General features: G+C 56.0%; 1 protein-coding gene across 2 annotated transcripts; it reads left to right on the top strand.

The window, feature by feature from the left end:
- The first annotated feature begins 1,700 nt into the window (after positions 1-1,700).
- Positions 1,701-25,092, top strand: NRTN (neurturin). 2 transcript variants are annotated; one of them, XM_030935127.1, is made up of 3 exons: positions 1,701-2,119; positions 20,631-20,806; positions 24,519-25,092. In XM_030935127.1, exons 2-3 carry the CDS (start codon positions 20,638-20,640, stop codon positions 24,941-24,943), a joined length of 594 nt encoding a protein of 197 aa, XP_030790987.1. In that variant the 5' UTR covers positions 1,701-2,119; positions 20,631-20,637; the 3' UTR covers positions 24,944-25,092. The 2 variants fall into 2 exon arrangements, with proteins under 2 accessions (XP_030790987.1, XP_030790986.1); XM_030935126.1 differs by having other exon boundaries at positions 20,235-20,806.
- Positions 25,093-25,736: the final 644 nt, after the last annotated feature.

Below are 25,736 nucleotides of genomic sequence, written 5' to 3'. Positions count from 1 at the left end.
CCCACCAGGAACAAAGGTTTGAGGGTGTGTTTTTGAGGTCAGGGTGTCTGTGTGTCACTGTGAATGGGTTCCTGGGAGCGAACATTTGGGAACACCAGTAATCCCAGACATTGGGACATCATTCCCCACTTGCCAGGCTTACTCACTTATTCACATTTACTCATTACTTATACAAGCTTACTCACACTCATTCAATCCTTACTAGAATGCAGTGAAGAGCTACTAGTAATACCCTGTTACAAGTGGGGAAACTGAGGCACGGGGGGAAGGCCCAAGCCACACAGAACACAGATCCCTGTTATCTTCTGTCCTAGATCTGGAAACAGGCTGCCACTTCTCTGTGACACAGTCCCGTTCTCTCGTCCCCCCACCCACAAACTCACATTCCAGCACGCATCCCGCGCACGTGCACAGCACCGCGTGCAGCAGGAGGCGAGGCTGCGTGAGTGTCCCCATCTCCGCGCGCACTGCGCAGCCCCACAAGTTGTACAGGCCCTTTGGGGGGACGCGCATGTGTTGGCGTTAGGGATCTTCTAGGAAGGCCTAATCTGCATGCGAACCCCCAGGCTGCTGGAATCAGAAAAATGCAGGCAGCCAGGGCCGGAGTGAGATGGAGACCCCAAGAACCCAGGCGGCGGGAGCGAGAAACCAGAGCACCGGGGCCCCAAGAACGCAGGCGGCGCGGGGAGGAGTCTGCAGGGCGGGAGTTTCTCGGTCACCCCGCGGGGCGGGGACCGGGCCGCGGCAGTCCCAGCCCCGCCCACCCATCCCAGTCCCGCCCCCCGAGTTAGCCCGGTGCCGCCAGGGGGCGCTGTGGGAGCGCGGAGCCGTCGGGGAGGAGCCGGGGTGGGTTTGGGCTCCCCGGCCCGCGAGCCTTAGTGCCAGGAGGGGGCGCCGGCGGGAGCTAGGAGCGAGAAATCCCCTTCAGGGCTCTGAGGCCACATTGGGGGGACTTGCTGCTTGATGGGGGGCGCTGAGGACCCCGGGTGTCGTCATCCATCTGAGGGGAAGATTTTGCGTCTCAGTTCCCTGGAAGAGCTTTATTGGGAGGGGGGTTCTTCAGCTTCTGGGGAAGGAGGACGTGGGACAAGATTGGAGGGGGACACCCCAATCCTCAGTGGGGTGGGGGGAGCTGTATGCGGGGGCCACAGCTGTCGGGGTGGGGGTCATGGGTCTTAGTTCGCCAGAAGGGATCGGGGGGCCGTCTTGGGGCTTCGGATTTAGGCAAGAGGAGCCGTCGGGGATCCCCGGAATGAGGATGGGAAACAGCTAGTTAGGGGGGGGCGCCGCTCTGGGGACTTCCCTTCAGGGGCATCAGGGGCATCCTTAGTGAAGGGACTTCTTGGCACCTCGTTCTCCGGAAGGGGACACGGGACCGGTTTGGGAGGTCTGGCAGAGAGGTCAGATCCTCGATAGAATGTAGGGGGCGCCGAGAGCCACAGGCACTGGCGTCGGGACAGCTGCGACTCTTAGACACTTTCGGAGGGGCTGTCTTGGGGTCCCGGCTTTCCCAAAGGGGCGCCGTCGGGGTCCCCGGGGCCGGGGGAGAAAGCCGTCTAAGGTGGGCTCTGTGGTTGGTTGCCGCGCCTCTGCCACCTGTGCTCCTCCGGTCCCCCTCCGGCGGGGACGGGGAGGGCGGGGAGGGCTGGGGAAACCCGAGCCACCGCCCCCAGCCCCGCCCCCGGCCCCGCCCCCGGCCCCGCGCCGGCCGAGCCGTCCGCGGCGGGAGCGGCGGAGGCGGCGGGAGAGCGCGCCGTGGAGCCGCTCCGAGCGCCCAGGTCCCTCGCGCCGCGGCCCAGGAGCCCCGCGCTGGGCTCCGAGGCCGCTCGTGCCGTCCGTGCGCCCCCGCGCCCCGCGCCCTCCGAGCCTCCAGCCGTCCAGGGCACCCACCCCCAGCCCCAGCCCCCGCCGGGCCGGGATGGCCGCAGCCCGCGGCTAAGCGAGCCCGGGGGGGCCCCATGGGCCGGCCCGCGCCGCACCCCGCCCGCGGCCGCCCCCTCCGGCCCGGGCCCCCCCGGGCACCGCGGGCCCAGGCGGCCCGGATGGCGGTCGCGGCGGCAGGGGCAGGGGCTGGGGCCGGCGCGGCCGCCACTGACGGGTAGTCCGGCGCCCACAGCAGGTAAGCAAGGGGCAGGCGGGGCAGGTGGGGGGTAACAGGGTACGACCGGGACGACGCGCCCCATGGACGGGGCATGGAGGGTGCTGAGGACTCCGAATAGACCAAGGGATTCCCTCCTGCAGCAGAGCCAACGGGTATATGAGGGTGGGGTCAGGGGGCGACAGGTCAGCGCGTGGGGAGGGGCGGGCATGTGGAGCTAGATCCTAAGCGGCTCTCCAAGCCCGAATCCGGCAGCGGTGTCCTTGTCCGACGGGACGGGCGCAACCCTGCCTCCCAAGACCTCCAAGTGTGCATCTGAGGAAGGCACAGTACCCTCCCCAGAATCCCCTCCTCAGCCTCTAGGAGGGCGAGACCCAGCCATCCCTTTAGCCATGTGGTCTCCAAGGGGCCGTTGGGGGGCTTCCGGATCCCGCAGAGCCCGGGCCGGGGGCTGCCGTCGCGGCCCAGCTGCGCGCAGAAGTAAACATCTGTCAGTGGCGCGTTCCCTGCTCGCCGCCGCCGCCGCCGGGGACACGGTGTCCTCCGGTGAGGGCCGGGCCCTCTGGTCTCCTGGAGCAGCCCGTTCGGCCACCAGAGGGCGTGAAACCCTTTGGAGTGGGGGGGGGGGTCTCTTAAGGGCAAAGCCTGGATTTGAAGTGGGGGGAGGCTGTGCCTGCCTTTCCTGCTTTTTATAAAAGGTGTCTCCTGCACGGGGATATCCCCGAATTGTCCCAGGAGGTGGTTTGTTGATTAGGAGTCATTAGGCCCAAGGGGGCTGCAGACAGATTGGTGGGGAGGGGGGTGTGCTGGAGAAAGAAATGGCTCTCCCAGGGTGAATGCCACCACTGCCCCCTCCCCAGAACGCATCCGTCCTGTCCACAGGCCTGTGGTTACCTGCAGGGCTGGTCATTGGTTCAGATCTGGGGAGCAGGGCCAGGGGCTTAAAGCAGGGGATTGCAGGAGGCCAGACCCCTGACTTTCCTCCCTCCTGCTGTCTCCCCTGCCCTTTCCCTGTTCTCTACATCCTTGTCCCTGTTCCATGGCCCTCTTTGTCTGTCTCTGAGTGCCCCGGGCTGAGGAAGCCTGGCTGGGGTGTGACCAGCCTCAGAGGATGTCAGTGTGGGGCAGAATCCCACCCACACTGCCAGCTTCTCCCACCCCCAGCTTCTTGCCTTGGGGCCCTTTGGACACCCCTCCCTCCTCCCTTCATCCTAAGACTCCCGAGGTTCACAGCTCCGAAGCCACTCCACCCCCAGGGAGCTGCAAAAAGCTTCTTCTAGGGGTGCAGGGAAGAAAATAAAACATTCCCCTCTTCAACTGGGTACTGCATCTGAAATTCCCCCATCAGCACTGGCCCCCTCGGGTTTCAGGCCCCAGCTTTCAGGGAGTGAACACAGGATACAGCTTTTAAGAGTCGGACAGAAGGGACTCAAAAATTTTGCAACCGGGCTTAACACAATCAAAAGATTGTTTTGACAAATGTGTGTCCGTGGCAACGGCGTGGTTGACTGGTGTCAGAGTTGTTGGGTGCTGTCCTTCAAGGGAGTCAGATTTAGACCCAGGGACACAGGGCTGGGGAAGCTCAGTGTGGGGATGGAGGGCTCTACCTCAGGGTAGGAGGGTCAGAGAAGACTTCCTGGAGGAGGGGCCTCAGAGGTGGGGCTGTGAAGGATGAATAGGAGTTTTCTAAGTGGGAAAAAAAGCATTCCAGGAGGCGGGAATTGTGCATGCAATGATCTGGAGGCATGGAATAGTCAAGGGGCCTTGGTGAGTGTGGGAGAGACTGTTCTAGAAGGTTGGCAGAGGAAGAACTGGGCTGGGGAACTCAAGGTTGTATCCCTGGAGGTAGGGGCTAAATACACAGATTGGAGAGGCGCAAGCTGTTAATGTATCTGGAGTCACTGGGCTGGGCTATCTTTGCTGGGGGCTGTGGGTTTCCTCACTGATGCATCTCCCTGGTCCTTCAAGGTGAGGCAGAGGCTCTGGGGCCTCAAGGTGGAGGTGGTGGTTAGGGGTTGGGGTTGGAGATGACAGGAGGCTCCCAAACCAGCCTTGCACTTGCAGGGCTTATAATGGCCTTGAAGGAAGGCTGAATAGGGAGTGGACGTGAATGGAGCATGTCTGCAGGAAGGGTCTCTCAGAGATGATGATGGTGGAATGGAGGGGTCTCCCTGTCAGATCCAAATGAAATCAGGCTTCGGGCAAGCCCTGGAAGAAATCAGACAGTGGGCCCAGCTTGCAGCATGTGGCTGCCACTTCCCAAGTGGGGACACTGAGGCCCAGAGAGAGGGCACTGTTTGTTCTTAAATAGTGCAGTGTGTCACGACCCAAGGCAAAATTTGAATTTGAGGAGATGGAAAAGATGATGACTGGGTGCAGTGGCTCATCCCTGTAATCCCAACACTTTGGGAGGCCAAGGCACGTGAATCCCTTGAGCCAAGGAGTTTCAGACTAACCTGGGCAACATAGCGAGACCCCATCTCTACCAAAAATACAAAAATTAGCCGGGTGTGGTGGCGTCCCCCTCTGGTCCCAGCTACTTGGGAAGCTGGAGTGGGAGGATTTCTTGAGCCCAGGAGGTCGAGGCTGCTGTGAGCTGAGATTGCGCCACTGCACTCCAGCCTGGGTGACAGCCTGGGTGACTCTGTCACCCTGTCTCAAAAGAAAAAAGATGATTGAGCTGACCTGTTTCCTGGGAAACTGAGGAGTGGTTCCCAGTCTCACCCAGTGTTAGGGTTTAACCTTCATCTGGGATCTGTGCCTCAGTTTCCCTTTCCATCAGATGGCCAGCGTCTTGTGGTGTCCTGGCCGCTCCGGAGGACCCATGCCGCTCAAGCCACCTGCTGGGCCCTGTGCCAGCTGCTTAGCCATGCCAGGCCTCATTAGGCTGATCCTGTCATCCCACTCCGGGGACCCCCCCTCCTGCCAGCTCCAGATGCCTTCGAGGCCAGTCTGGCCAGCCCCAAGAGCCTGGTGTGGTCAAGGCAGCAACTATATAGCCCAACCACATACAGCCAGGGCCAGAAACGCTGGGCCTAAGAAGCTGGCACATACACGCTCCCCAGCCTCCCTCCCCAGATGCAGCTGGGTGGCGGGTGCAGGAAGAGAGAGCTTCAGGCGCCGGTGGGGGACTGCGGGACACTGACCCTGCAGGCCACAGGGCCCTCGTTACTTCCCACCTCATCTCCCTGTGCTGTCCCCTGGCTTCTAGAGCTCCAGCCACACTGGTCATCTCGAACAGGCACGGTCCTGCCTCCAAGCCTTTATACGTGCAGCTCTCTCTGCCTGGAACATTCTTTCCAGCTCTTCAATGTTGGATTCTTTACTGTCATCCAGGTGTCAGCTCAAATGCTTCCTCCTCTGAGAAGCCCTCCTTGACTCCCCAGTCTAGAAGCAGCCTCTAGTCACTATGGGTTCATCCTGAGTTTTTTTCTTTTTCCTGAGACAGGGTGTTGCTCTGTCGCCCAGACTAGAGTGTAGTGGCGCAATCATAGCTCATTGCAGCCTCCACCTCCTGGACTTAAGTGATCCTCTTGTGTCAGCTTCCCAAGTAGCTGGGACTACAGGTGCATGACACCATGCCCAGCTAATTTAAAATTTTTTTTTGTAGAGATGGGATCTCACTATGTTGCCCAGGCTGGTCTAAAAATCCTGGGCTCAAGTGATCCTCCCGCCTCAGCCTCCCAAAGTGCTGGGATTCCAGGCATGAGGCACTCTGCGCCCAGCCCCATCCTGGTTTGTTGTTGTTGTTTTCTTTTTTTTTTTTTTTTTTTTGAGACGGAGTCTCGCTCTGTTGCCCAGGCTGGAGTGCAGTGGCGCAATCTCGGCTCACTGCAAGCTCCGCCTCCTGGGTTCACGCCATTCTCCCGCCTCAGCCTCTGAGTAGCTGGGACTACAGGCGTCCGCCACCACGCCCGGCTAGTTTTTTGTATTTTTAGTAGAGACAGGGTTTCACCATGTTAGCCAGGATGGTCTTGATCTCCTGACCTCGTGATCCGCCCGCCTCGGCCTCCCAAAGTGCTGGGATTACAGGCTTGAGCCACCGCGCCCGGCCGTTGTTGTTGTTTTCATGCTCTTGACATCTAATTACCTTGTTTATTTCATGTTTATTATCTGCTTCCTTGACTGGATGGTGAGTTTTTCAGGGAGGGGCCCAGGGTAGCCTTGGTTACCACCGAGTCCCTGGTCCCCAGCCAGGCCCTGGCACACAGTAGGTGCTCAATAAGTGTTTGTCAGGTTAATTCCTGTGCTGGAGGCAGAACCCAGCCTGGCACTCAGGACTTTCTGCCATTAGGGCCTTTTACTTGCTGGGTCTGCTCTGCTCTGTGTCTTTAAGAAAATCTCGTACCTCCCTGGGTCTCAGCGCCACTGTTCTCTCCAACAGCAGGGCCTAAGCCCCTCTCTCACCTCTCCTCTTGTTAACACAGGCCAGGAGGTTCCCAGGCAGTAGTTGTAGACTCCGGGAAAGAACAAGTTTGGAGTTGGATCCAGGTTCCAATCCCAGCTCAGACACTTAATACTTTTAATTAAAAACATTTTGTTTTTTCTTTTGTAAAGACAGGGTCTCGCTATGTTGCCCAGGCTTGTGTTGAACTCCTGGCCTCAAGCCGTCCTCCCGCCTTGGCCTCCCAAAATGCTGTGATTATAGGCGTGAGCCACCACGACTGGCCTCAGCCACTTGCTTGCTGTGTGCCCTTGAACAAGCTACTTCTCTGCACCTCAGTCTCCCCACGTGGAAAACAGGGCTAGTAATAATAGCATGTTTTTCAGGAAATGTGGGAGAATTAAATGTAGGGAAAGATAGTCGTCACAGTGTCTGCCTTTCAATAAATGGAACAGCCAACACTGATGGGTGTTGCTATTATTGGTGGTGTTATTGTTGTTGTCAGACAGGTCAGAAAGCACGTGGTTAAGAATATGGAGGTTATGGCCGGGCGTGGTGGCTCACGCCTGTAATCCCAGCACTTTGGGAGGCCGAGGTGAGCGGATCATGAGGTCAGGAGATCGAGACCGTCCTGGCCAACATGGTGAAACCCCGTCTCTACTAAAAACAGAAAAATTAGCTGGACATGGTGGTGCATGCCTGTAATCCCAGCTACTTGGGAGGCTGAGACAGGAGAATCGCTTGAACCCAGGAGGCGCAGGTTGCACTGAGCTGAGATCGCTCCACTGCACTCCAGCCTGGCAATAGAGCGAGACTCCGTCTCAAAAAAAAAAAAAAAAAAAAGAAAAATAATATCTAGGTTATTGGCGGGGCGTGGTGGCTCACACCTGTAATCTCAGCACTTTGGGAGGCTGAGGCAGGAGGATCACTTGAGGTCAGGAGTTCAAGACCAGCCTGGCCAACATGTTGAAACCCCATCTCTACTAAAAGTACAAAAAAATTAGCTGGGCATGGTGGTGCACGCCTGTAGTCCCAGCTACTCGGGAGGCTGAGGCAGGAGAATCGCTTGAACCTCAGAGGTGGAGGTTGCAGTGAGCCAAGATCATGCCACTGCATTCCAAAGCGAGACTTTTGTCTTGAAAAAAAAAAAAAAATAGAGGTTATGCAGCCATTGATTGGATAATAAAAGAAAAAAGGATATGCAGGGAGGAGTGTTGGAAGTGAGTCTTTGAGGAATGAGTAGGAGTTTGCTGACCACCTGTGTTCAAATCCCAGTTCAACCACTTAAGTTGTTTGAGCAAGTTACTTCACTTCTCTGGACTTCTGTTTTCCTGCCTACCAAACTGTGATAAAATAGTCCATACCTCGGTACAAGTTACTACATGTAAAGTGCTTCGAATGGCACTAATAGTGTTGTTCATGAATGTTAGTTTCAGTTATTATTATTATCATTATTATTATTAGAGACAAAATCTCGCCCTGTCGCCCAGGCTGGAGTGCTTTGGAGCGATCTTGGCTCACCGCAACCTCCGTGATCAAGTGATTCTCCTGCCTCAGCTTCCCGAATAGCTGGGACTGGTGGAGTGCACCACCACACCTGGCTAGTTTTTTCTTTTTTTTTTTTTATATTTTCAGTAGAGATGGAGTATCACCATGTTGGCCAGGCTGGTCTCGAACTCCTGGTCTCAAATGATCTGCCCGCCTTGGCCTCCCAAAGTGCTGGGAATACAGGCATGAGCCACCACACCTGGCCCAGTTATTATTATTGTTATTTTTTTTTTATTTTTTTACTTTTTGAGACAGAGTCTCCCCCTGTCGCCCAGGCTGGAGTGCAGTGGCACAGTCTCAGCCCACTGCAAGCTCCGCCTCTTGGGTTCACGCCATTCTCCTGCCTCAGCCTCCCAAGTAGCTTGGACTACAGGCGCCCATCACCACGCCCGGCTAATTTTTTTGTATTTTTAGTAGAGACGGGGTTTCACTGTGTTAGCCAGGATGGTCTTGATCTCCTGATCCACCTGCCTCAGCCTCCCAAAGTGCTGGGATTACAGGCGTGAGCCCCCACATCCGGCCCAGTTATTATTATTATTATTTTACCACTAGTATGATCACAAAGGAGCCACCATACTCCTCCCTAGAAACCACTATTCCTGACCATCTAGCCCTCAGCTTCAGTTTGGCAAAGACAGACCCAGAGTCCCTCAAGACAAGCTCATGGGCCGGGACTTGATGTCCAGGGTAGCAGGGAGCCAGCGATAGTTCTAGCAGTTGGGCAGCACTCAGTTTCTGTGCTGGACCTCTTCCCCTGGCACCACCCGACACAAAAAGCCGCCCCCTAGGTTGGCCTCTGGCCCCCTCAGATGCAGCATCGGAACCAGCTGTGCTCACCAGATGTTCCTGGTTTGCCCCCAGATGTGTGTTGCCAGCTCTCGGCTGTCCTGGCCGCCTCATCCCCCCATGGGGTGGGCCCAGGCCCTGGGGCCCTCTGAGGGAGGGGGCACATTTTTGTGGGCTGTGGAATTTGTTTTGTGTGTTGCAGAATCACTGAGTCTTGCCTCGAGAGGCCCAGACCCCTGGCCAAGTCTTGCCCCTCATGGGGGCCTCAGTTTCCCCATCAGTGGAACCTCAGGGAACTTCCAGAGGCCATCTAGGAACAGGAGACCAGGAGGCTGCCCTAGGAACAGGCCCAGCTGTGAGCCCTCAAGCTGTCAGCACTTGGGGAAAACAGAGGCACAGGCGCACAAGCACGTGTATGCTGCGGCGTTCACACACACAGGCACTTCCTCACTGGCATGTGCTGGCTTCACAGCCTGGCATCCTCTGCCCATGAGCAGTGGCAAGAGCCCAAGAGCCACTTGGTCAAGCTCTTCCAGGTCCTCCCTGGCTTTCCCATAGTGCTGGGTGGCACCCTTCATGCCCTATTGAAGATGGGAGGTCAGGCATGGTGGCTCACACCTGTAATCACGGCACTTTGGGAGGCAAAGATGGGAGGATCACTTGAGGCCAGGAGTTCGAGACCAGCCTGGGCAAGATGGCGAGACTGTCTCTATTAAAAAAAAAACTTTTTTTTTATTCTAAAAAAAAACAGATGGGGGCTGGGCACAATGGTTCAAGCCTATAATTCCAGTACTTCTGGGAGGCTGAGGTGGGCGGATCACCTGAGGTGAGGAGTTTGAGACCAGCCTGGCCACCATGGTGAAACCCTGTCTCTACTAAAAAGTATAAAAGTTAGCTAGGCATGGTGGCACACACCTGTAATCCCAGCTACCCTCGAGGCTGAGACAGGAGAATCGCTTGAACCCGGAAGCCAGAGGTTGCAGTGAACCGAGATCACGCTACTGAACTCCAACCTGTGTGAGAGAGTGAGACTCCGTCTCAAAAGAAAAAAACAAAAATTAGCCAGGCGTGGTGACAGGCACCTGTAGTCCTAGCTACTTGGGAGGCTGAGGCAGGAGAATGGCTTGAACCTGGGAAGCAGAGGTTGCAGTGAACTGAGATAGCACCATTGCACTCCAGTCTGGGCAACAGAGCCAGACTCTGTCTCAAAAAAAAAAAAAAAAAAAAGGAGAAACTCAGTGACAGGAGGACCAGGAGTGAAGTGGAGAGGAAGGAGAAGTGTGTGCAGGGCAGCACCCCCACAGGCAAAATTGTGCAGACTTGGGACCTGCAGCAGGCTCACGCCTCTGTAAACTGAATGCTCGAAGTTAGCCCCATGCCCTGCAAACACTTAACCCAAGATGTCCCTCTAGAAACTCCCATCCAGCAAAGACAGTCATGGGCACAGACACCATGCTCACAGGGCTAGGCAAGAGGAAGGGACCCATGGCTTGGGGGTGGCCGAGATGGGTAGCAGGGAAGGGTTTCTGGTGGAGGGGCTGTAGGAGCTAGGGCTTTCAGGGTAGAGTAGGAGTTTGCCAAATTAAGATAGACCCCAATTCCGGGCCTCCCCAAGATTAGAAGAGATGCCTACCTGGAGAGAGGTCCTCCCCTTCTTCCTCTCTCAGGTGCCACTCTTTGAGACTGGGAGTTCTGTAGGACAGAGGCTTTTATCCCTGGGACTGGGTGTGCCCGGCAGGTGTCCCCTGGGAAGTTCGGTGGGAAGAGGGGTGGGGGTGCCAGGGCGTTGGTTGTGCATAAAGAAATGAGCAACATTTCCTGGCATCACCAAGGAAGGTGCCAGAAACACACACCCTTGCTCCGGCTGTCTGTTGCTTGGATTGATTGGAAGGGCCTGCGTAGCTGTGTGACATTGAGTTGCTCATTGCTTCTCTCTGAGTCCATTTCCCTTCTTTCCCCTTCCCTTCTTTCCCCTTCCTTCCCCAGCTCTGGGGATTCTGTGGCCTCCAGCTAGAAGTGGAGGTCTGTCCTAGGTCCTTCTTGCTGCAACTCACACTGCTACGGACCGCCCCCTCCACCAAGGAAGGAAGGAGGCTTCCCTCCCGCCAGACAATGCAGGTTCTTCAGGATCTCTACGTTTTCTTCAGGACTGGGAAGGGACCTCTGGCCAGGCCCTGCACAGGCAGTGTAGACACCACCCGAGATCCCCGCGGGGTGGACGTGGGCGGTGGTCAGGGTGGGGCCATTCCCTCCTGAGTCCCCCGGCCCCCTCTGCTTCCCTTCCTCTCGCTCTCTGCCCACTGTGTCTGTGCCCCCTGGAATGTTTGCAGCTGTGGGAGTTGGTGGCGTGTTCACCTGTGCACCCCTGCGTGTGTGTGGCGGGGGCCAGGAGGAGGGGTCTTGGGGACCTTGGCCAGAGCACAAATGACAATGGATGCTCTTGTACCTACAAGTGTGTGTCTCTGTGAGACCAGCATACCACGTGTGAGTGGGGAAAACCTCAGTGTGTGTGAGTGGGATCATACCTGAGTGTGAGTGTGAAAACACCCTAGTGTGAGACGACTGTGGGATTGTTCAAGTGTGTGAGTATGCAAACACCAGCACGTGGATATAACGTTTCAGCACAAGTGTGAAAGCACCCAAGTGTGTGAGTGTGATTTTTTTTTTTTTTTTGAGACGAAGTCTTGGTCTGTCACCCAGGCTGGAGTGCAGTGGCACGATCTTGGCTCACTGCAACCTCCACCCCTTGGGTTCAAGCAATTCTCCTGCCTCACTTACTCTCCCTAATAGCTGGGATTACAGGCGTGCACTACCATACCCGGCTAATTTTTGCAGTTTTAGTAGAGATGGGGTTTCACCATATTGACCAGGCTGGTCTCGAATTTCTGACCTCCAGATCCGCCTGCCTCAGCCTCCCAAAGTGCTGGGATTACAGGCGTGAGCTGCTGTGCCTGGCCAATGGTGTCTTTTAAAAGTTTATTATTTTCTTTTCTTTTCTTTTTTTTTTTTTGAGACAGAGTCTCGCTCTGTTGCCCAGGCTGGAGTGCAGTGGCCGGATCTCAGCTCACTGCAAGCTCTGCCTCCCGGGTTTACGCCATTCTCCTGCCTCAGCCTCCCGAGTAGCTGGGACTACAGGCGCCCACCACCGTGCCCGACTAGTTTTTTTGTATTTTTTTAGTAGAGACGGGGTTTCACCGTGTTAGCCAGGATGGTCTCGATCTCCTGACCTCGTGATCCGCCCATCTCGGCCTCCCAAAATGCTGGGATTACAGGCTTGAGCCACCACGCCTGGCCTATTTTCTATTTTTGTAGAGACGGGGTCTTACTGTATTGTCCAGGCTGGTATCGAACTGGGCTGAGGTGAATTCCCCGCCTCAGCCTCCCAAAGTGCTGGGATTATAGGCGTGAGCCACTGAGCCTGGCTGTTTCACCAGTATTTCTGCTAACGTCCTCTCTCTGCCCCAGGGTCCATCCAAGATCCCAGATGACATTTAGCGATGCCCTTTCCTTTGGCCCCTCCAATCTGAGACTCCTTCTCCATCTGTCCTTATCCTTCATGACCTTGACTCTTTTTGTCTTTTCTCTTCTCATCTTCTTTTATTTTTTTCTTTTTGCAATGGAGTCTCACCCTGTCGCCCAGGCTGGAGTGTGGTGGTGCAATCTCAGCTCACTGCAACCTCCGCCTCCCAGGTTCAAGTGATTCTCCTGCTTCAGCCTCCTGAGTAGCTGGGATGACAGGCATCTGCCACCCCGCCCAGCTAATTTTTTTTTTCTTTTTTTTTTTGTATTTTTAGTAGAGATGAGGTTTCACCATGTTGGTCAGGCTGGTCTCAAACTCCTGACCTCAAATGATCTGCCTGCCTCAGCCTCCCAAAGTGCTGGGATTACAGGCGTGAGCCACCATGTCCGGCCTTGTCTTTCTTTTCTTTTCTCAGACAGGGTCTCCCTATATTGCCCAGGTTGGTCTCAAACTCCTGGCCTCAAGCAATCCTCCTGCCTTGGCCTCCTAAAGCGCTGGGATCAAAGGCATGAGCCACCTTGCCTCGTCAGTGATAGTGTTTTGAATGAAGGTGGAAGCATCCAAGGGTGTGAGTGGGTCATGTTTGAGTGTGACTGTGAAAACGCCCTAGCGTGTAAGCGTGATGTATTCAAATGTGAGTGTGAGAACACACTAGGGCATTCATATGGCGGTGTTCTGGTGTGTGGGTGTGATTGTGTTAGAATATGTGAGCCTGGAAACATCTGAGTGTACATGGGATCATGTTTGGGTGTAAGTATGAAAATACTGGCTGGGTACAGCGGATCACACCTGTAATCCCAGTGCTTTGGGAGGTTGAAGCGGGAGGATTGCTTGAGGCCAAGAGTTCAAGACCTGCCTGAGCAACACAGTGAAACCCCGTTTCTACAAAAGAAAAAAGAAAAAAAAAAAAAACTATATATATACACACACCCCCACACACACACACAAATATAGCCAGGCATGGTGGTGTACACCCAGCTACTTGGGAGGCTGAGGCAAGAGGATCACTTGAGCCCAGGACTCAGAGGTTTCAGTGAGCCGAGGTTGCACCACTGCACTCCAGCCTGGGCAACACAGCAAGGTTCTGTCAAAGAAAGAAAGAGAGAGAGAGGGAAGGAGGGATGGAGGGAAGGAGGGAGGGAGGGAGGGAAAGAGGGAAGGAGGGGGGGAGGGAAGGAGGGAGGGAGGGAAAGAGGGAAGGAGGGGGGAGGGAAGGAGGGAGGGAGGGAGGGAAAGATGGAGGAAGGGAGGGAAAGAGGAGGGAGGGAGGGAAAGACAGAGAAAAGGAAGGAAGGAAAGGAAAGAGAGAGAGAAAGGAAGGAAGGGAGGGAGGGAGAGAGGGGGAGAAAGAAAAAGAGAAAGAAAGAAAAGGAAGGAAGGGACGGAGAGAGGGAGAGAAAGAGAGAGAGGAAGGAAGGGAGGGAGAGAAAGAAAAAGAGAAAAGGAAGGAAGGAGAGGAGAGAGAGAAAGGAAGGAAGGGAGGGAGAGAGAGAGAAAGAGAAAGAAAAAGAAAAAGAGAAGACAGGCAGGCAGGCAGGCAAGTGTGTGAGTGTCATCGTGGTCAAATGTGTGATTGTGTTTGAATGCGTGTGGAAAAATCCAAGTGTGTGTCTGAGTGTGAAAACACCCTGGGATGTGCGTGTAACCCTGTTTGTGTGTGGAAGTGTGAAAACACTGAATGTGGGAGTGTTTTGTTTTGTTTCATTTCAAGACGGAGTCTCACTCTGTCATCCAGGCTGGAGTGCAGTGGTGCGATCTCAGCTCACCACAGCCTCTGCCTCCCGGGTTCAAGCGATTCTCCTGCCTCCGCCTCCCGAGTAGCTGGGATTACAGGCGCGCACTGCCATGCTCGGCTAATTTTTTTTCTTTTTTGAGATGGAGTCTCGCTCTGTCACCCAGGCTGGAGTGCAGTGGTGAGATCTTGGCTCACTGCAACCTCCACCTCCCAGGTTCAGGTGATTCTCCTGCCTCAGCCTCCCGAGTAGCTGAGATTACAGGCGCCCCCCCACCACGCCCGGCTAATTTTTGTATTTTTAGTAGAGACAGGGTTTCACCATGTTGGCCAGGCTGGTCTTGAACTCCTGACCTCAGGTGATCCACCCACCTCAGCCTCCCAAAGTGCTGGGATTACAGGTGTGAGCGACCGCACCCAGCCAAATATGGGAGCGTCTGAGCATGCAAGTGTGCTCAAGTGAGAATACTTGAGCACGTGTGATCGTGTGTGCGTGGGCAGTGTGTGTGTGTGGGAGTGCATGTGCACGAGTATGAAAGAACCTCAGTGTGAGGACATGAGATGGCTTGGTGTGAATGAGATGTCTGGGTGTGAATGAGTGAGAAGACGGTGTGAATAAGTGAGATGGCTGGGTGTGAATGAGTGAGATGGCTGGGTGTGAATGAGTGAGATGGCTGGGTGTGAATGAGTGAGAAGACTGGGTGTAAATGAGTGAGATGGCTGGGTGTGAATGAGATGGGTGTGAATGAGAAGACGGTGTGAATGAGTGATGGCTGGGTGTGAATGAGTGAGATGGCTGGGTGTGAATGAGTGAGATGGCTGGGTGTGAATGAGTGAGAAGACTGGGTGTGAATGAGTGAGATGGCTGGGTGAGAATGAGATGGTTGGGTGTGAATGAGTGAGAAGACTAGGTGTGAATGAGAAGGCTGGGTGTGAATGAGTGTGAGTGGGCACACAAGTGTAAGCCTACAGGTGTGCTGTGTGAGATAGGGGATCTCCCTATGTTGCCCAGGCTGGTCTCAAACTCCTGGGCTCTGGTAGCTGTGGGTGCTGGCAGCGGGTTCACCTGTGTACCCCCGTGTGTGTGGCCAGGATGAGGGGTCTCAGGGCGCAGATGATGACCTGGGCTAGACTGCAAATGACAGTGGGCACTCCTGTACCTACAAGTGTGTGTCTGTGCAGATGCACAGGTACAGACGCCTCCCCAGGCTAGGGCCTCCGGGACACAGGCACACACATTGTGCACACCCAGCCCCCTCCCCATGCCCTCCGCCACACCCACATCACCCCCACCTGGTCGCGTCCGTGCCAGAGACAAACCAGTTAGGTGACCCCCGAGAACAGAGAGGCCCATTGTTCATGGCTGCTAATCAGCCCTGCCTGCTGGGCCCCCTCCACCGACGGCCCACCAATTTCCTGGCCTCCACCAGAGCTCTAGGTGGGGAGAGTCTGAAGCTCCAAGGCCTCCGGGGGGTCCTGTGACTAGGCCATGCTGGGGCTAGGCCCTTGGTAGAAACAGACCACCACAGCCCAAGGCTTGTTCCAGTTCAATGGGGAAACCGAGTCACACCACTCTAAGACTTGAATGTGTGGACAAGCAGGGTAGAGGGGGTCCAGAGAGGTCCAGGGCCCGGTAGGTTTCCTGCCTGTCTTCCCCCTCCCACCACCAGCATTCAAATGCCGGCTCTATGACCTCGGACAGGTCACTTCCCAGCTCTGGGCCTGTTTCTCATTCATACAGTGGGGATAAGGGTATGACTTGCAGCCAGGTGCAGCGGCTCACGCCTGTAATCCCAGCACTTTGGGAGGCCAAGGCAGGAGGCTCGCTTGAGCCCAGGAGTTCAAGACCAGCCTGGGCAACATGATGAGACCTCGTCTCTACAAGCAGTTTAAAAATTGGCTGGGCGCGGTGTCTCACGCCTGTCATCCCAGCACTTTGGGAGGCCGAGGCGGGTGGATCACCTGAGGTCAGGAGTTCGAGACCAACCTGACCAACATGGTGAAACCCCATCTCTACTAAAAATACAAAAAATTAGCCGGGCGTGATGGTGCATGCCTGTAATCCCAGCTACTTGGGAGGCTGAGGCAGGAGAATTGCTTGATTGAACCTGGGAGGTGGAGGTTGCAGTGAGCCAAGATTGTGTCACTGCACTCCAGCCTGGGCAACAAGAGTGAAACTCCGTCTCAAAAATAAATAAAAATAAAAAAATAAAAATAAAAATTGGCTGGGTGTGGTGGTGCATGCCTGTGGTCTCAGTTACTTGGGAGGCTGAGACGGGAGGATCACCTGAGCTGGGTAGGTCAAGGCTGCAGTGGGCGCTGTGATTGTACCACTGCACTCCAGCCTGGGCAACAGAGCGAGATCCTGTCTCAAAAAAGAAAAAATAAATAAATAAAAGGACATTACCTTCTTCTTAGGACGCTTGTAAGGTTGGAATGACTTTATCTGTGTTAAGTTTGTAAAATGGAGTTGGACATAAAGTAGGTGATCACTAAGAATAAAGGGGATGATGGCCAGGCGTGGTGGCTTTCGCATGTAATCCCAGCACTTGGGGATGCCAAGGCGGGCAGATCACCTGAGGTCAGGCGTTCAAGACCAGCCCGGTCAACATGGCGAAACCTCATCTCCAGTAAAAATATAAAAATTGCCGGGTGCGGTGGCTCACGCCTATAATCCCAGCGCTTTTGGAGGCCGAGGCGGGTGGATCACAAGGTCAGGAGATCAAGACTATCCTGGCTAACACAGTGAAACCCCGTCTCTACTAAAAATACAAAAAATTAGCTGGGTGTGGTGGTGTGGCGTGTGCCTGTAGTCCCAGCTACTCGGGAGGCTGAGGCGAGAGGATCACTCAAAAAACAAACAAACAAAAACAACAACAACAGAAACCAACACAAAAATTACTTAGGCATGGTGGCACGTTCCTGTAGCCCCAGCTACTTGGGAGGCTGAGGCAGGAGAATCGCTTGAACCCAGGAGGTGGAGGTTGCAGTGAGCTGAGATTGCACCACTGCACTCCAGCCTGGGCAACAGAGTGAAACTGCATCTCAAAAAACAACAACAACAACAAAAGAACACACACAAAGGAATGAAGGAGATGGGTTTGACATCTGGCAAAATGCTGCTGCTGCCAACTGCTTCCACAAAACCTCAAGAATGGAATGTCCTGCACGAGCTGCTCCATCCCCTTCCCAACCTCCCCTCCTCTCTCTCTTCCCCTGCTCACTCTGCTCAGACACACAAGCCTCCTCACTGTTCCTCAAACATGCCAGGTGGGCCTGCCCCAGGGCCTTTGCACAGGCAGTGCCTCTGCCTGGGACACCTGCTCCCAGATTTTCTTATGACTGACTTCTTACACTTGGGTCTTAGTGCATGCGTCACCTCCTCAGGGAGGGCCCCCCTGCCCTGCCCACTCCCAGTGAATCTAGGCCCATTCATGATAGTCACCTTGTTTATTATGCACTGACTGTATACTAAGCCCAGAGACTTCAACTGTGGTCTCTTTTTCATCCTCCCAATAAACCCATCCATCCATCCATTCACTCAGACATGAAACTCTGGACCCTCCAATTCAGAATCTGGGCCACCCAGTGCCTAGCTTTTTTTTTTTTTTTTTTTTTTTTTTTTTTTTTTTTTTTTTTTTTTTTTTTTTTTTTGAGACGGTGTTTCACTCTGCCACCCAGGCTAGAGTGCAGTGGTGTAATCTCAGCTCACTGCAACCTCTGCCTCCTGGTTTCAAGTGATTCTCCTGCCTCAGCCTCCCAAGTAGCTGGGATTACAGGTGCACGCCACCTCACCCAGCTAATTTTTGTATTTGTAGTAGAGCTGGGGTTTCACCATATTGGCCAGGCTGGTCTTGAACACCTGACCTCAGGTGATCTGCCCTCCTCAGCCTCCCAAAGTGCTGGGATTACTACAGACATGAGCCACCATACCCAGCCAGCCTAGCTTCTTTGTGTTCATTCATTCATTCATCATTCAGCAAATGTCTATGAGTGCCTATTCTGTGCCACTGAACCAGCTGGGCTGGCCCTGGGGGAGAATCAACTTCCCCTGCAAATTCACTCTCATCAGATAGATTCCCCAGGCTGGTCTAGGATTTGTTTAGACGCCTTCATGTTGGGGAGCTCATTCCTTACCAATAACCACCACCACCAATACCAAAGAGTCTCAAGTACCAGCAATAGTGGCGAGGCAAGTTCTCAGGCTGACTACAGTATCTGCTCCCAAGCCCAGCCCGTATGGTGTGTGCTATGTCAAAGAGCCTGCGTTTGAATCCTACGTCCTTTTCTAGCCCTTGGACAAGCCCCTACCCATTTTGTGCCTCGGTTTGCCTAGCTGTAAAATGGAGATAGTAATGCTTCTCTTGTGGGCTCAGCACCGGGCCTGTTACACAGCTGGTGCTTAATAAATGTGTCCCGTTACTTAAGGTCTGGTGTGTGTAGCTCCTGTGGTCCCCAACCATGGGGGTGAGCGGGGTGGAGAAGGGGTGGTTCGAGTTTCTGCGCATCAGCACACGGGGCGCAGTCCATGCAAATGAAATGCGAATCCCACGCAAATAAATCTCCGCGCAGTGCAGGGCAGCGCATAAAGCTGGAGGTACAAGGTGCATGCACGGCAGGGGGGCACCTGGGGATCCCAGGAGCCGAGCCCAGGCCCGGAGGCGCTGACCCATATCCAACCCGGCTTTCAGCGCTCGGTGTAAATGTTTACACCTGGCCGGCCGCCAGACTCCTTGCCACCCCACACTAGGCAGGTAGGAGGGGGAATGTAAACTCGAGCTGGGGGCCATGGGATGCTGGGGAGGAGCCCAGACAGCGTCGGGTGTGGTGGGTGTGTACATGTGAGTTATTAAACACTGACTACATGCAGTGAGGAGGATGCCACCAGGCACTCACAGCACCCAGTGCCCGAATGGGGAAAGCTCAGGGCATTCCTGGGGGCCCACTAGCCCCCCTGCACCAGCCAGAGGTTAAAGTGAATAGGGTAGGCAGTCATAGAAGGCTTCCTGGAGGAGGTGCCCTCCAAGCTGAGATTGCAAGGGGGGTGGGCGCTAGGTACAGTGGCTCATACCTGTAATCCCAGCTCTTTGGGAGGCCAAAGTGGGAGGATCGCTTGAGCCCAGGAGTTTAAGACCAGGCTGGGCAACATTGTGAGACTCCCCTCTCTATTAAACCAAAAAACAAAAATTAAAAAAAAAAATTAAAAATTAGCCAGGCATGGTGGCTCACGCCTGTAGTCAGTCCTAGCTACTAGGGAGGATGAGGTGGGAGGATCCCTTGAGCCTAGGAGGTGGAGGCTGCAGTGAGCCGTGATCACACCACTGCATTCCAGCCTGGGCGACAGAGCAAGACCCTGTCTAAAAAAACAAAAATAGAGAAAAAGAAAGAGAGAGAGAGAGAAAGGTAAGAAGGAAAGGAGGGGGGGAGGGAGGAAGGAAGGAAGGAAGGAAGGAAGGGAGGGAAAGGAAAGAAAGGAAAGGAAAGGGAGGGAGGGAGGAAGGGAAAGAAAGAGAAAAAAGAAAGAAAGAGAGGAGGCTGGGTGCGGTAGCTCACGCCTGTAATCCCAGCACTTTGGGAGGCCAAGGTGGGCAGATTACTTGAGGTCAGGAGCTTGAGACCAGCATAGCTAACAGGGTGAAACCCGTCTCTATTAAAAATACGAAAATTAGCCAGGTGTGGTGGCGGGCGCCTGTAATCCCAGCTACTGGGGAGGCTGAGACAGGAGAATCACTTGAACCCGGAAGGTGGAGGTGGCGGTGAGCTGAGATTGTGCCACTGCACTCCAGCCTGGGCAACAGAGCGAGACTCCATCTCCAAAAGAAAAAGAGAAAAAGTTAAAAAGAAAGGGGAGTGAGAGTGGGGAGGGAGGGAAGAAGTGTTCTCCAGGGAAAGACCTGTCTGTGCAAAAGCCCGGAGCTGGGACTCAGTGTCCGGGGCAGCTCTGGCCCATTGCTAACTACTTCTGGGCATGCTTATCCATCTGGATGGGAAACAGGCTCAGAGAGGGGCAGAGTCAATGGAGGACACTAGCCTGTAGGGAACAGTGTCAGCCCCGGATTCCTGCCTCCAGACGATCCTAAACACCACCCTCCCCGCGCCCTTGTCCTACAGTGCCACCTGCCGGAAATGACCTCTCCTCCTTTCACTTTTCCCCCTGGCTCCTCAGCTGCAGTCTCTCCGGCCTCCTCGCTGTTCCTGGGATACGCCACACTCAGTCCGGCCTCGGGGCCTTTGCACTGGCTGTGTCCCCTGCCTGTGATGTCGTTCTTCTCTGCCTGGTCAACTCCTACCTTTGTTCAAGTCTGGACCCTGTCATCGGCTCCTCAGGAAGGCACTCCGGGACCCCCAGATGGGGGCCGTTCCCTGTGACTCCTGGCACGGAGCCCAACCCCTTCCTTGTTCAATGGTTCCTTGAGGGACCATTCCCATGTGATTATCGACCATTTGGCAGGCATTGTTCAAAGTCAGAGGCCCCACACTAAGTCCTGGCCCAGTGCCCTGCGCCTGTTCGTTGCTGGAGGGACAGACAGGGGGCGTGCGGCTGACCATCCCGTGCCCGCAGGCTGAGGATGCAGCGCTGGAAGGCGGCGGCCTTGGCCTCAGTGCTCTGCAGCTCCGTGCTGTCCATCTGGATGTGTCGAGAGGGCCTGCTTCTCAGCCACCGCCTCGGACCCGCGCTGGTCCCGCTGCGCCGCCTGCCTCGAACCCTGGACACCCGGATTGCCCGCCTGGCCCAGTGTAAGCTCCTCCTCTGTGTGGGGTCAGATACCACCAACGTAAGGGGTAGAATTTCAGGCAGTGAAGTGGGAGGCGGCGGGGGTCATAAGTTTTTAAAAGATAGTGCCAGCCGGCCAGGCGCGGTGGCTCACACCTGTAATCCCAGCACTTTGAGGTGGGCGGATCACCTGAAGTCAGGAGTTCGAGACCCGCCTGACCAACATGGTGAAACCCCGTCTCTACTAAAAATACAAAAATTAGCTGGGCGTGGTGGTACGTGCCTGTAATCCCAGCTACTCGGGAGGCTGAGGCAGGAGAACTGCTTGAACCCGGGAAGCGGAGGTTGCAGTGAGCCGAGATCGCGCCGATGCACTCCAGCCCGGTGACGGAGTGAGACTCCATCTCAAAAAAAAAAAAAAAAAAAGGATAGGGCCAGCAAGCCCTGTTGCAGGGAGGCAAGGACAGACATCCTAAAAGATTATTCAGGGCAAGGCATGGTGGCTCCTGCCTATAATCCCAGCACTTTGGGAGGCCGAGACAGGAGGATCTCTTGAGCCCAGGAGTTCATGACCAGCCCGGGCAACGTAGTGAGACCTCCATCTCTACAAAAAACTTTAGAAATTAGCCAGGTGTGGTGGCGCATGCCTGTAGTTCCAGCTACTTGGGAGGCTGGGGTGGGAGGATCACTTGAGCCCAACAGTTCAAGGCTGCAGCAAGCTATGATTGCACCACTACACTCCAGCCTGAGCAACAGAGCACGACTCTGTCTCAAAACATAATAATAAATACATTTTCTAAAAAAAGATGGGGTGGAGGGAGGTTGCAAATTCCCCCAATGGCCTGGTGGAGCTAGGGTGACTTCTGGGAACTGGGGTCTTTCGGCTTAGCTGTCACAAGGAATTAGGCTTGCCCTGAGGTCTTGTGGGGGCCAGATGGAGATTAGACCTGGGCATTCGCCCGGTTGGCCCCCGCGGCGCAGCGGTCGGGGGGGCGCGGTGGGAGGAGAGAGAGGCTGCATCTGAGGTCCCAGTGATCTGCCCCAGGGGACAGGGACCAAGGGGAGGCGGGAGATGGAGCGGGAGTAAAAACCAGAAGAGAGACCCAGAGATTTGGAGGGGTGAGGGGGGTTGGAGAGAGAGAGAGGAGAGACAGGACTGGGGGCACAGACACGGGCAAAAGCACTGCTGTAGGGACAAAAAAATGCCCACCCTGAGGGCAAGACCCTCGCCCAACTCCCCACCAATCCCTAATGCCTGCCCCACCACAAGTGCTGTGGGGTGAGGGTGGTGCCTGGGCCCTGACCCCTGTGCCCACGCACATGTCCATGCGTGCACCTGTGTGGGCATCTGAGACGTAGATGCCGGCAGGGTGCGTGTGCAGTGCCTTTGGGTGTGGGCCATGAGTACGCCCCGTGCACGTCTGCACCCGCCCCTGCCAGCCCACACAATCCTCTTTTCTTGTCCTTACAATGCACAAGGGTGGCCTCCGGCACGAGCTCCACTTCTGTCCTCCCACCACTTCCCTTTGCAAGTGGCACGAAGTCCTTCCTAGGACATCGGGACAGAGACCTGGGTGGGGCCCCAAAAGCCAGTGCTCCAGGACTTGAGGGGGACAAAGCAGGAATGGAGGAATTTCAGGCACTGGGGAGGGTCAGGGCCCATGGACAGGTGCCTGCCTGCCCTACAGCAAAAAAGGAGCAGCCACTGAGTCCCCAAGTCCCCATGTTCTAGGCTCCATGGTGGAATTTCAGGCTGGGGACTTTGTGTTCTAGCCCCCTGTGCAAGCAGCCAGCCCCGTTGCAGAGAGGCAGGGACAGACATCCTAAAAGATTATTCACTGTTGCCGGGCGCGGTGGCTCACACCTGTAATCCCAGTACTTTGGGAGGCCGAGGTGGGCGGATCACGAGGTCAGGAGATCAAGACCATTCTGGCTAACACTGTGAAACCCTGTCTCTACTAAAACTACAAAAATATTAGCCGGGCAAGGTGGCGGGCGCCTGTAGTCCCAGCCATTTGGGAGGCTGAGGCAGGAGAATGGCGTGAACCCGGGAGGCGGAGCTTGCAGTGAGCCGAGATTGCGCCACTGCACTCCAGCCTAGGCGACAGAGCAAGACTCTGTGTCAAAAAAAAAAAAGAGATTATTCATTGTTTATATGGAATTCAGATTTAGCCGGGCATCTGTATTGTATCTGGCAAGCCCACAAATGTCTGCTTCGATGCACCCCTCTAGGGTTGGGCGTGCCCCTAACTAACCCCCCAGCACAGTCCCGGCCACTCCAGTCCTGCTCCATGGCTTAAAGAACACGGACTAGGTTGCTCAGTCATCGGCCACCTCCCGCACCGACTTCCCACCCTCTCAGCCCCAGCCAAGACAGAGATCATGCAAGCTTCAGGGAATAGACAGGGCAACTGAGGCCTGAGGTTGCCAGTGGCGAAAGTGGCAGAGTCAGGCTCTGAGGCTGGGTTTGTCTTGTTTCTGAGACCCCCTGTGGGAACAGACATCTCCTCCCCCACCAAACCCCAGGAGACAGCCCCTCCTTCCCCAGGGCCACCCAGAGGCTCATTCTTTTGACAGCCAGGTGCACCAGCCCTGGGAGCAGGTGGGGACTACACTCAAGATTTCCTCTCCCAACCACAAGCGTGACTGCCACCTGCTCTGGGGCTGGGAGTCCCCTGCCTTCTGATCCGCCAGTAGCACTGCCTGTCATTCCAGCGTCTGCACTTCTCTCCTGGGGCTTCGGAGTTTGGGGGTGGAGCCAGCGCTTGGGTAATAAATTTAGGCTGCCAGGCCCTGGGAATCGGTGACTTGGGCACCTCCTGGCGAGTGTGGGAGAAGGCGGCTGGACCTGGGCCAAACTTGGGTGAACGATGTAGGCAGTTAGAATGTCCTTTAAGCCCGTCTCTCTTGGCCACCTGGTAATGATGTGACCTTGGGATGGTCCATTTTGTCACCTGTCACATGGGGGTGGCCCTGACAGTAGCTGCTGCCACTCCATGGAGTGGGGGCCCCACACAGGCCTCGAACGCAGTAGGCTGCAGTACCTGCTGCTCCTCTGCATTCTGAGAAACCCACCCTGATTCGTTTCTTGGATAGGGAAACTGAGGCTCCACTGCACAGTGGGGCAGCGGGGATGGAGGGAGTCTGAAAAACCCAGGAACTCAGGGCAAACGTCAGGGCCTGAAGAAGGGGCTCTAGAGATAGAGACCTATGACAGCCTCACTAAAGAGGGATGGGGCATGGGAAGCAGCCCCCCCCCCCCCGTGCTGCCCAGAGAGGGTGCACCAGTGTCCTGGGGCAGCCCAGCATAGGGGCGGTGTCCATGTAGATTTGCGATGGAGGATGAGGAGAGTGGAGCAGCAATGGGGTGAGAGAGGGGCCCAGAGGAGGTCAGTTAGAGACCCCGGTCAGCTTAGCTCAAGGTGAGACGGGCTGGAAAGTGGCTCAGAAAGGATGAACCAGGTTCTGGGCAGCCAATATAGGCTCAGGGTTCAGAAAGGGGTGCTGGACCAGCGTAGGGGTGTATGTACGTGCCCTCCAGTGCCGCCCAGAGAGGCTGCATGAGCAGCTCAGCGAGAGGGTGTGAAAATTTGGGATCTGGGAGTGAGATGAGAAGCCGTCCAGGCCTGTCGTCCCAGCAAGGCTCTTCGTTTGCAGGGGTACAGCGAAGGTAGGGGGCTCCCTCCCATCCCCTGCACCCACTGACCCGCCTCCTTTCTCTTCCTCCCCTCGCAGACCGTGCACTGCTGCAGGGCGCCCCGGATGCGGTGGAGCTGCGCGAGCTGACGCCCTGGGCTGGGCGACCCCCAGGTCCGCGCCGTCGGGCGGGGCCCCGGCGGCGGCGCGCGCGTGCGCGGTCTGGGGCGCGGCCGTGCGGGCTGCGCGAGCTGGAGGTGCGCGTGAGCGAGCTGGGCCTGGGCTACGCATCCGACGAGACGGTGCTGTTCCGTTACTGCGCAGGCGCTTGCGAGGCCGCCGCGCGCGTATACGACCTCGGGCTGCGACGCCTGCGCCAGCGGCGGCGCCTGCGGCGGGAGCGGGTGCGCGCGCAGCCCTGCTGCCGCCCGACGGCCTACGAGGACGAGGTGTCCTTCCTCGACGCGCACAGCCGCTATCACACGGTGCACGAGCTGTCGGCGCGCGAGTGCGCCTGCGTGTGACCCTACCTCACTCGGCCGGCGCGGCGGCCTTTTTCCCCGCCCCGACGGCTCCACCGGCCGGCCCCGCGACAGACTGCGCGTGCGTAGAGCACGCCGGCGCGGCCCCGGGACTCTCGCGATAACTGTACTGAGATAAAGTGTGGGAACTCCGACTGGCTGGTGATTCACCCTCGGCGAGGGGCTCGCGTCGGTGTCTCCGCCGGGAAAGCGGGGACCAGTGGGGGGGGGGGGCAGCTGCAGGGTGGTGGGAGGATGCCGTTTGCTTTGGGGGAAGGGTAGATGCAAAGTGGCTCCAGTTTATGGCAGACAAAAAGGAAAAATGGGGTGAATGGGGCTATGTTGACAGGGACCGTCTTGTCTGCCTCCCTACGGGTCCCTCTGCCCGTCCCGAGCGTGTCCCGGTCCGTACCTCTTTCCTGTGTGGGTTTCTGGGGAGAGGGAAGGGGAGCTACGCTCCGGATGAAGAGACCGAGGTCTAGGTGGACCCAGTTTCCCCAGCTTGTTCCCTTCCGTACCTCCCTTCCCCAGCTTGTTCCCTTCCGCGGTGTGGGCTTCTGGGATGAAGAGTCTGAGGTCTAGGTGGACCCAGTTTCCCCAGCTTGTCCCCGACTGCACCTCTCTGCTATGTGGACTTCTGGAGAGGGGAAAAGGGAGCCACACTGGGGGTGAGGATCCTGAGGTCCATTTGGAATCAGTTCCCCAGAGTCTCCCCGTCCGCACTTCTCCCGCTATGTGGGCTTCTAGGGAGGGGGAAGGGGGAGCCACTCTGGGTGAGGAGACGGAGGTCCAGGTG

The sequence above is a fragment of the Rhinopithecus roxellana genome, chromosome 8 (assembly GCF_007565055.1).
Source record: "Rhinopithecus roxellana isolate Shanxi Qingling chromosome 8, ASM756505v1, whole genome shotgun sequence".
NCBI classification, from domain to species: Eukaryota; Metazoa; Chordata; class Mammalia; order Primates; family Cercopithecidae; genus Rhinopithecus; species Rhinopithecus roxellana.
Note: the sequence above shows the minus strand (reverse complement) of the source record. Positions and strands in the feature narration are given on the sequence as shown.